Genomic DNA, 10,200 nt, shown 5'->3' on the forward strand with positions numbered 1-10,200 from the left:
CTTTAGTTTTATTGTTGTTTTTGGAACTGAGGTAGCTCAAAAAACAGTGTCGAGAGTCTGAGGGGAAAGAACAGATCAGGGTTCTGTTTGTTATTACCTTCAAGTTTTAATTCTCTTGTGACAGAAACCAGTCTAAAAATATAAGAAATGTATCATTTTTCTGCATGAACACAAGATAGACTGGGAAGTAAGGTCTCTAGCACTGGTAATAGTTGCTTTCTCCTTTTTCTCATTAAAAAATTGGCTTTTAATAGGAATTGCAAAGTAGTATGCTTAAAAATACAAGGTTGTTTGGTAAACAACATGCATCTTAAATTGAGGAGGTATAAGCTATGATTTACATATATTCTGGGAACCGAAGGAAGGAAGGAAGAGAAAGAAATTACTAAATTTAATGTAGAGGATTATATCACGCAACATACAAAACTAGTCTGATAGCTTGCTTCATGGATCCAGCAGAGGGAGCAATTTGCCTGAATAAATTGCTTTTCAGACATTAAGCTAAAGAAACTTCACATTATAGATGTGCTTTTTAAGTGACGGGCTGCAACCTGGCATGTTTCTCTGTTCTATAGAGAGGCTTGCTTATGGGGGAAGTTTATGGTTTCAGCATAATGTCAAAACCACAACAACCTATAAGAGGTTGTAAGAAACTTTCCACTTTAGGATAGCTCTCTGAAGTATTTGTGACAAAAACACTTGTTTTCCATTTTGGAACTCTTCACCCCATTTTCCTGAGCTTTTCTACCTTGCAGGAGATCTCTTGGTACTCTTTTTAGAAGGTCTTGGTAGTGTTTATAATTCTTCGTGTCTAATGGAAGTACCAGTTGGAACAGATACACACATCTGTCTGTTAGGGTCATAACACTGCTCTGTGATCAAGAAAAAATTCAGCATTATGCAGCTAGTAGCAGTGTTGATACTTAATTACTAGAGTCACCTGGAGTAAAGAACAGTTTATGATTAGACGGCTAGGAGTAAGCTAGCTTTTTAATGGTTGAGATCCCCAAGGGAAAGAACAGATTTAGTCGCTGCTCTCATAATATCCCCCTGCGCTTTGAATCCCTTTACTTTCTCCTCCATAAATGAATGGTTACATTCATTCCTAGGAGTATGATGTAATATGGCAGAGGTTATTTTGAGGGGGACACCTTACATTTCAGTCGTAAGCAAGAAGAATATAATAGCGGGTCGTAGCAATGTTTGGGAGGGGGTGCATAGAGAGTAGAAGATCTGGGGAGGTGTAAGACAAGGCAAGAACACCCCTAGTTTCAATAAACCCTCTTTCCCATGAAATTTCACGGACTTTTGAGTATTTGAATATATAAAAAGGAGTTCTCTTCATCCTGCTCCACTCTCCCAAAGCAATGAACAAGAAGCTGTCCAGAACAGGGCTATGCAGTTAAGAACACAACTTAATTTTTGATGTCTGGGGTCTTTAGGGCAGAGCTGATGCACATATATCAATTTATGACGGACTTGCACTGCTCATACACGCAAGTTAATTGCACCATCCACATAACATTGTCCTCATCAAAATGCTACCCCCAGATTAACCATTTTGTTTTGGAAAATGATTCCACTTTACTTCCTACTTTAGTTGTGAGTTGCCTTTTACTCATATCCAAAAGAATGAAGTGCTGCATTTTGGGTACATTGTTGCATTGAGGGCAATGTCTGCCCTGCACAACTACATCAGAAGACCAAGACCTGTGAAAAGGTGTTCCTGCCCGATCCTCCTTTTTACTTGTTTTAACAGATTGTTATTAAATTGACTAGATAATGTACCAATCTGCAGAGTGAGATCATTTTCTCAATACGGCAGCTAGTGAAATTGTTAGATAATTACAACCCTGACATTTCAAATATTGTACATGTGTAATCCAAGGCACTGTGTTTAGTAGAAAAAACCCTCTGAAAATAGAACTCATTTTGAGAGCTAGCAAATGTCCTAAGTGTCATGGATAAGGTACTTCAAAGATTTGCAACAAGTTGAAACGTGGTACACATGTAGTGCAAAACACAGCAGAAAAGTCTCTCAAAACATGACATTTGTGCACCTAACAGTCAAAATATTGATAATGATTCCTCTTAATAGAAACTACCGTTCCAACATTCCAAGCAGCACATGTGATGGAATGATTAGAATGGCTTGGATTTGGGGGCAAGGTCTAGTAGCAATCAGAAAGAGTTGTACCGGTTGGATACAGGGTCTTGCACATTTCAGGTGAACCATTGAACCCAATGAGACTTCTGAGTAGACATGGATAGTGTTACAGTGCCAGTTCCCACTGAAATATATCAATCTTACTAACTTTTCAAGTTGACTTCAGTAGAACCTAACTGCAACTTAGTCTGGATCCAAACTTGCAGGAAGCTTCCTTGCCATGTATGTATAACATTCTATTGAATAATGCCATAATCTACAGCATATCCAGACAACAAGAATCAGCATGGGACTATGTACTAGGGAACAAGACATTGCTGACTGCATCATCATCCATTTATTTCAGCCATGCATTCCTGTGCTACTATTAAAGATAAAATTAGAAGGAACTTTGTGAGGGTCTAATACACCAGTATTGGGTCCGTATAGTTAAAGCTATGGTTTTCCCAGTAGTGATGTATGGAAGTGAGAGCTGGACCATAAAGAAGGCTGATCACCGAATAATTGATGCTTTTGAATTATGGTGCTGGAGTAGACTCTTGAGAGTCCCATGGACTGCAAGAAGATCAAACCTATCTATTCTTAAGGAATTCAGCCCTGAGTGCTCACTGGAAGGACAGATCGTGAAGCTGAGGCTCCAATACTTTGGCCACCTCATGAGAAGAGAAGACTCCCTGGAAAAGACCCTGATGCTGGGAAAGATTGAGGGCACAAGGGGAAGGGGACAACAGAGGACGAGATGGTTGGACAGTATTCTCTAAGCTACTAAGATGAGTTTGACCAAACTGCGGGTGTCAGTGGAGGACAGGAGTGCCTGGCGTGCTCTGGTCCAAGGGGTCACAAAGAGTTGGAAACGACTAAATGACTAAACAACAACAATACACCAGTAACATATAAGCTGCCTGGAAATGCTTTGATGTGGCAGAACGGCTTACATGTAGCAGTGACTCTATCCTGGGGGGCACCTGAAATATAGAGGCACTTTACTGAATTGCCTGGTATCTTTGTGCCACCACTGCACATTCCTTGTAGAATTTCCATGCCATTTTTGGGACCCAATTTGCTAAGCAACTATTTTAACAACGGCTGTCAACCAGTGAAAGTTTAAAATGGACTAATTAGGTATATTAAATCTAAAAACAAATAACACAAGAGCATTGTCTTGGGAGAGACATTCCCTTCTGTGTAAGGTAGGGAGATGCCTCTTCTAAGGTGGAAATTTCCATCAGCCGGCTTTTTTAAAAAGGTCATCCGATTAACAGACCGCACACCTTCTTAGTGGATCAAAAAGTTTATCCCCCTGGTGTAAAGCACTTCAAGTCAGGCCTATTTTTGATGCAACTTTGGTAAGCCATCTTGAACTTTTAAATGGAAAAGGTGGCTTCAAGGTGGCCTGGAATAGACATCTAAGCCATATGGGACTGCCACCGCTTAGCAACCTTTCTGGTGGCTTTCATGTGGCAGATGGACCCGAGTGCAGTAAAACCCTGGGTGCGTGTACCAGTTCGTCTGAATGAACAGAGAATATAGCTTGTATCGTGGAGTGGGGATACTTGGCAGTTAGGTTCCGTGGCCGTGAAGGAAAATGGCGTCGTCCTTGTCACCCTTTTTTCTTTTTTTGCTCGCACGCGTTTGTGAAGGGACCTTCTCTTTTTTTTTTGCAGGCCAGGAAATCCCACCAGCTTGGCGGGGGGGGGGGGGAAGAGAAGCCAAACGTGGGGAGCTGCTAAATAAACGAATTAAAAACACAAACGACCCTGTTTTGAAGTGTATTATTGAATGTCTGTGCTTAAATCATGACTATTTCGATGCCCATTTCGAATGGGGAGATCAGGCGAGGCCCCGGTGGGGGCTGGAAATAAATACCACAACAAAATGGCAGGCGACCCCACGGGGAAGTTTATTTGGAGGAAATAGGAGTTTCGCGAGGGGTGGAAGAAAGGCCCTCTTGGGTCCCCTCGGCGCTTGACGGGCGCCCCACACTCTTCCCCCGCCTCCAGGCTTGCAGCAGTTAGTTGCACAAGCGGGAAAAAGGCGGCCCGCCGCCGAAGAACCGAGAGCGGTTCTTTCGCCGGGAAAGCCGTCGAAGTGGAGGGCCGGGGAAGCGCTGCCCTCGGCGGGCGGGACCAGGGGCGGGGCGTCGCTCCCTAACATATAGCCGGCCCCGCGCGCCTTCTGCTCCTCGGCGCTGCCCGGGAGGCGGCAATAAGCGCGGCAGCAGCAGCCGGAGCGGCAGCATGGTGACGACCCGCCCTGGCGAGGCTCCGGGCAGGCGGCGGAGCCCTCCGCTCAAGCGGCAGCGGGCGGAGGACGTGACCCCCGAGGAGCGCCCCGAGGCCCCCGGCGCCGTCGAGGCCGGCCTCGGGCTCCGCGCGCCGGTCAAGAAGAGCAAGGCCCCCCCGGTGGGGCTCCTCTCCGGCCGGGCTGGGTCCCCGGGTCGCCGCCGCTGCGAGCCCATGCGAGCCCTGGAGAGGCAGACCTTCCGCGACTACGGGCAGAGCTGGTACCGCTTCCGAAAGGAGCTGGAGGGCAAGTTCCACCCGCTCGACCCGCTGGCCCAGCAGCCGCAAGTAAGCGGAGGGTGGGTGGAGGTGGCGGGGTTTTGCTTTTTTCACACACCCCCAGCCCGAATGAAATACACAAAAGGGAATCGCGGGCAACTCTTGTCGAGGTTAGAAAGTGAGCATCTACTCATGTATTTTGTACACTCTTGTTCTCATCTCTTTCTGACACCGAATCCTGTAAACTGTGTCCACTCTGACTGGGCAAAGTCCCGGCTCCCGTGTACAGTCTTCTGGAGTACACTTAGTGCACAGGTAAGATATTTCATAGGTTGTTTTGGGGCGGAGACAAGAGGTGCGGTCCGGCTCTTCCCCATTATGCACATTCAGTGTAATGTATGAAGAGTCCTAGATTTCTTCTTTCTTTTCCTTCCATTGTGTCCCCCGGCCCCTAACTTTTTTGTGTAGGAAGCCGTATGAAACTGGGTAGATCGGCATCACAGATACACGTGTTTCAGTGTTTATCCATACACATGCTAGAGAAAGCTGCTTTCCAGCTGATCCTCACACAAATACCATGGGTGTAAATCACGTAAATCAATAAAAATAACTAAATGAGGTTCTGCCCCCCGCTTAACATAAATCCTGGCTACACTAATAGATGTGGTCGTCACACAAGATGGTCAGTTTTCATGTGTTTTCTGTGCAGAAAACAGACCCCGAAGGCTTTCTCTTAGGCAAATTTGGGATGACAGAACCACATGATAAGATAAAGCTTAATGCTCCTGACAGGCTGTCCTTGAGAGACATTGGGAAGTTATGATCAGAGGTTATTGGGAAGAGCTGTCAGTGGAGTGGAACCTGAACTTAAAAGAGATTGGACATTTAGAGGGAGTCTCAGAGAGTACCAATTATACACCACGCTCTGGCTTGTATCTAGAAAATGCATTCTGGAATATATCTTTCATTTTCCACATCCAACATCACCATCTTTGTTACACGTACTGTAATTTTTTTAGTAGCACCTTAAAGACCAACTAAGTTAGTTCTTGGTATGAGCTTTCGTGTGCATGCACACTTCTTCAGATATGCACACTTCTTGACTATGGCAGACCAACACGGCTACCTATCTGTAACTGTAATTTTTTTGTATGTCTTTGTCATTTTTGGCAACTGCAAAGAATAGCATATTTATCTGCATATAGTTGTCTGGCATGCTGTGCTTGTGCTCTGCAATCTCATTCTACCTCTGGCACGTTGCTTTCCTGTGAACATCTTAAGCTGATGCTTAACATTTGTAAAGCATCCCACATACTGCTTCGAATTTACTCAGTTCTCAGTCGTTTCCTGCTTTTCGACTCCAGTGAAGTCTGTGGAGGCTACTGCTGAAAAATAGAGTATGAGTGGCTTTATAACCTCATGAAAGCATTTTCACACACAAATATCTTTTCACACTTTACTGTATTTCCCTATACCTTTCACACACAATTTAACTACAAAGGAGGGTTAGGGGGAAAGTGTGCACCATGAAATGTGTGTGTCTTTTGTTGCACGTAAATGTTTGGTAGGTATTGTACCAAAAAATAGATGTTGGTACACCCATCACGTGAGCTGTGCAATGGAGTGGTGACAATAAAGGGCAACTAGGATCCCATATATAATATGGTGTAATTAAATACTAAATACTACCAATGTTAAATGACAACAATGGGTGTGGATTATAAGTCAGTCATAATAACTAGGGAAATGAAGTTCACAACAACTGCAAGTAAGAGATCATGAAATAGAAGTGGGCTTAAAAAGTAAAAGTGCATCTGAACACTTAGAGATGGTATGTGGAGAGATGAACCTAGGAAACCACCCAAATTGTTGAGCTTTTTCGGGGAAACCTCCCCCCAAAATAAGCTTTTGGAGCTGTTTCTGCTGCTTTCCCCATCGCGTTGCCATACATCTGGGTTTTCCCTGACATTTTGCCGCTTCGGCAAAATCCACCCCCCAAAAACCAGGACATGTCAGGAATTTTCCTGACATATGGCAAGCCTAGATGAACCCCATTACTACTTTTCACCCTCTACCCCAATATGTGCTTCATTGTTTCTATGTGGGAGACACTGAAGAAAGAGTAGTACATCTCCGTACATGCCTCCTCTTAGAATATATTTTCCCATTTTTGTGTACAGCAGTCTGCTTCCATTTGTGAAAAGGTTGTATGTCTACTTTCAGCATTTACGCAGTCCTTTATAACTCCTCTATTTGTGCATGTGGGACATAAGCTTTATGTTGTAGCCTTGTGCATGATGGTTTCTGCAGCCACCACAAAAATTGCAAAAATCTTAAAACAATTTTTTTTAAAAAAAACCTCCATCATGAAACCAGGCAGCTCTTTTGATAATCTGGTTTCTTTGATTCCTGTCACTGGTGTTCACAAAAATCATTACACATGGGAGAATAATTTTGTTATTTCAGTTGAAACTAATACATAGTACTTATTTACAAGGCAGGAGTAAGGAATTCAGTAAATGTCCTAAAACTTTGATGTAATATTTTGGTTCTCATTAATAAGAGTCTATAATACAGTAAATGGTTGCCTCTATATTTCATTATTGCCTCTTTTCCCATCGTAACCTTTTCTCTTCTCTGCTTCCCAGATAACTGCAGAGGCTCGGTGCAAACTGATCAGCTGGCTAATTCCAGTGCATAAACACTTTGGCTTCTCTTTTGAGTCCTTATGCCTGGCAGTAAACACTCTAGACCGCTTCCTTACCACCACCCCAGTGGCTGCTGACTGCTTCCAACTCCTAGGGGTCACCTCCCTCTTCATCTCTTGCAAACAGGTACAAGGACTTAGAGGCTCTCCCCTTTGTTTTTTATTATTATGATTAATTCAGTTTATATACTTCCCTTTATTAAAATATCTCAGGACCACGTACAGCATTAGAAACACGTTACGAAACATCGATGATAAAAACTTAATAAAAAACATACTGACAGATTGCCTAATAGTAAAATAATCATCATCATAATAACAGCCCTCTCCTTTGTTTAGGTAGTATGGTTTGTTATTGCTATTGAATACATACTATAAGAACAGCATATAACAGAAGGGATCTCTGAACCATAGTGATTTAAGTGGCTCCAATAAGTTACATGAGGTTCCTGACTACAGTTGGGTCACTTGTATGTTACATTGCTTTGTACTCTGATACTAAAGATCTGTTCATAAATTCAAATATCTCAACCCATTTCCATCCTAACAGATTCATTTTTATATGAAAGAATGTAAATAATATGGCAGACATGTAGCTCAGACTCTTAGGGCCTTTCCAGAAAGTATTTCACTGCTAACAGCTTGATATCCCTTGGATCCTAAGATCAGATAAGTTAACTTAAGGAAGTTCACAGAATGAAAGTTTCCTGTTCCTTCCTTCCTCCTTGCAGCCATCTGTGCCCCTCAAAAAGCCTATTGGAAAGATAAGGAGTCTTCCTGTACAAAGTGAGAAAGAACATGTGGGGAGATCACCTGAACTCATGTTTGGATCATAAGATATCATAAGGACATTTATAGAAGGAAAGTTTCCCATTCCTCTTTCCATAGGCAGCCCCTCAAACCCCCATCTCATTTAGTTCAGGAAAGACCCTTGACCCTCCAAGAGAGGTTTTTATGTGGTCACAGATAGCTGCAGTTGGGAGGAGAGAACAGGAACTTTTAGTTCTGTGAAGTTAAACTAGCATAACTTAGGATCTAAACCACTGTGTTCACCACATTTCTCCCAAACAGGGAAGGTGTGCACAGCAGTTGTAGAGATGAGCAACAACCTTAAAAAATATAATTGTGTACAGTCAAATTGAGGCAATTTAATTCTCTTGCTTTGAATCAGAAGTAGGAAACTTTTTCTGTTAAGCACCATTTTTCCTCAGGAGTAATCTGTTGGCGGGGAGGGGTAGGCCAGAGGTCGATGGGGCTGGTGGCTGTAATAGGGAGAATTAGAATCAAGAGTAGCTAGGGTGCTCCTTTCGTTATTTCTGCTTCTGCCACCCCTCTGAGCATGTGTGTGCTTTCTCTCTCCACATTCCCTTTCTCCCTGTTTCTTCCTTCCTCATCAGTCACATGAAATTAGGCCACAAGGTTCCTGACTTCCAATTTAGCTAGAAGAGAGTTAAGCTTATGTTGAACTCCCACCAGGCTGGAGGTGGGCAGTATATTAAAAGTGTTCCTGTTTAGTTGCATTGCATCTGACCTTGACTAAATTACAGGTGATAAATGAGAAGTGCTTTTACCTTTGGGAATGTAATAGCAGTAACACATTTGTACCAGTTTTGGAAATACCCACAGGCATTGTTTTCTTTTATATTTTGTGCTAATGGTGTGCACTCTTTCCTTTGCATGCCTTTCAGGTGGAAGTGCACCCACCCAAGGCGAAACAGCTCCTCGCTCTTTGCTGTGACACTTTCTCTCGCCAGCAGCTCTGCAACCTGGAGTGCATCATTCTGAACAAACTCCACTTCAACCTGGCAGCCCCCACCATCAGCTTCTTCCTGGAACACTTCACTCATATGCGGATGGAGGCTTGTGAAGTTGACGCCTGGGAGGCCGAGAATGCCAAAGCTCTGGCCAAAGGGGTGGCTGAACTTAGCCTGGCCGACTATGCTTTCAACAAATACATGCCTTCCTTGCTGGCTGTTTGTTGCTTGGGCCTGGCTGATCAGATGTTGCAGCATCAGAAACCGCTGGACTTGCAATTAAGTGACTATCCAGAGGGGGTTTTACAAGATTGCTTGGACAAGCTGCACTTACTGGTGTCTCTGAATGAGGACTCTTTGCCTCTGGTGCTACCCCCTGAGATTTCAGATCAGTGTCTGCACTTAGAAAAATGAGCCGACCAAACAAAAATACTTGAAGACCGTGCATTTGAAAGTTTGTCCGATTTTTCAAATGCATGTACAGAAGGACCACTGATAGTTGCAATACCTCTAAAATAACAGTATTCTCTTTTTAAACTTTTGTTCAATAGTCTCTTCAATGAGTTTTACATGATATTTATTTGTAATGGAAGCTATGTTGTTGGTTTAGAACGTAATCTACTAAGCAATGGCTTCTCTAATCTTTTAAATGTAATTTCAAATTCTTATTTGCACAGTAAACCTGTCTTATATTGCACTTGCATTATTTTAAGTAACAAATTGAAGTTGTAAACAGTGTACATTATGCCTGCTTGTATTTATTGAGATGATAGTTCAGTGCTCAACCATAGGAAAGACAAAAGTACTGTAAAGGCATTTATCTAATAAAGCTTTTATCAGTAATTGTCTGTAATGGCATTGGCATGTCACCTTTTTTGTTTCCTCTTATGTGGATTGAGGGTTACAGGGAGGAAGAATTCAGCAATACCCCCCGCCTACCACACTTCCACACATCCTTCAACCCACCCACCATTTGACTGTGTTTGGTGCAACCACCAGGTATTAAAAACGACTCAGTCCTATATTGTGTCCCTTACAGCACAATACTGTGCATGCTTACTTTGAAGTAAG

The 10,200-nt window shown here is 43.0% G+C and overlaps 1 protein-coding gene across 1 annotated transcript; it reads left to right on the forward strand.

The window, feature by feature from the left end:
* Positions 1-4,054: 4,054 nt before the first annotated feature.
* On the forward strand, positions 4,055-9,982 carry CCNO (cyclin O). Its single transcript, XM_081929972.1, has 3 exons — positions 4,055-4,737; positions 7,317-7,502; positions 9,064-9,982. Exons 1-3 carry the CDS (start codon positions 4,405-4,407, stop codon positions 9,541-9,543), a joined length of 999 nt encoding a protein of 332 aa, XP_081786098.1. The 5' UTR covers positions 4,055-4,404; the 3' UTR covers positions 9,544-9,982.
* The last annotated feature ends 218 nt before the right edge of the window (positions 9,983-10,200 follow it).

This window comes from Podarcis melisellensis (genome assembly GCF_964234715.1).
Source record: "Podarcis melisellensis genome assembly, chromosome: 11".
NCBI classification, from domain to species: Eukaryota; Metazoa; Chordata; class Lepidosauria; order Squamata; family Lacertidae; genus Podarcis; species Podarcis melisellensis.

Coding starts and splice junctions, on each gene's coding strand:
- CCNO (XM_081929972.1), top strand. CDS start 4,405: ATGGTGACGACCCGCCCTGGCGAGGCTCCGGGCAGGCGGCGGAGCCCT. Junction 4,738..7,316: donor CGCTGGCCCAGCAGCCGCAA/GTAAGCGGAGGG, acceptor TCTGCTTCCCAG/ATAACTGCAGAGGCTCGGTG. Junction 7,503..9,063: donor TCTTCATCTCTTGCAAACAG/GTACAAGGACTT, acceptor CATGCCTTTCAG/GTGGAAGTGCACCCACCCAA.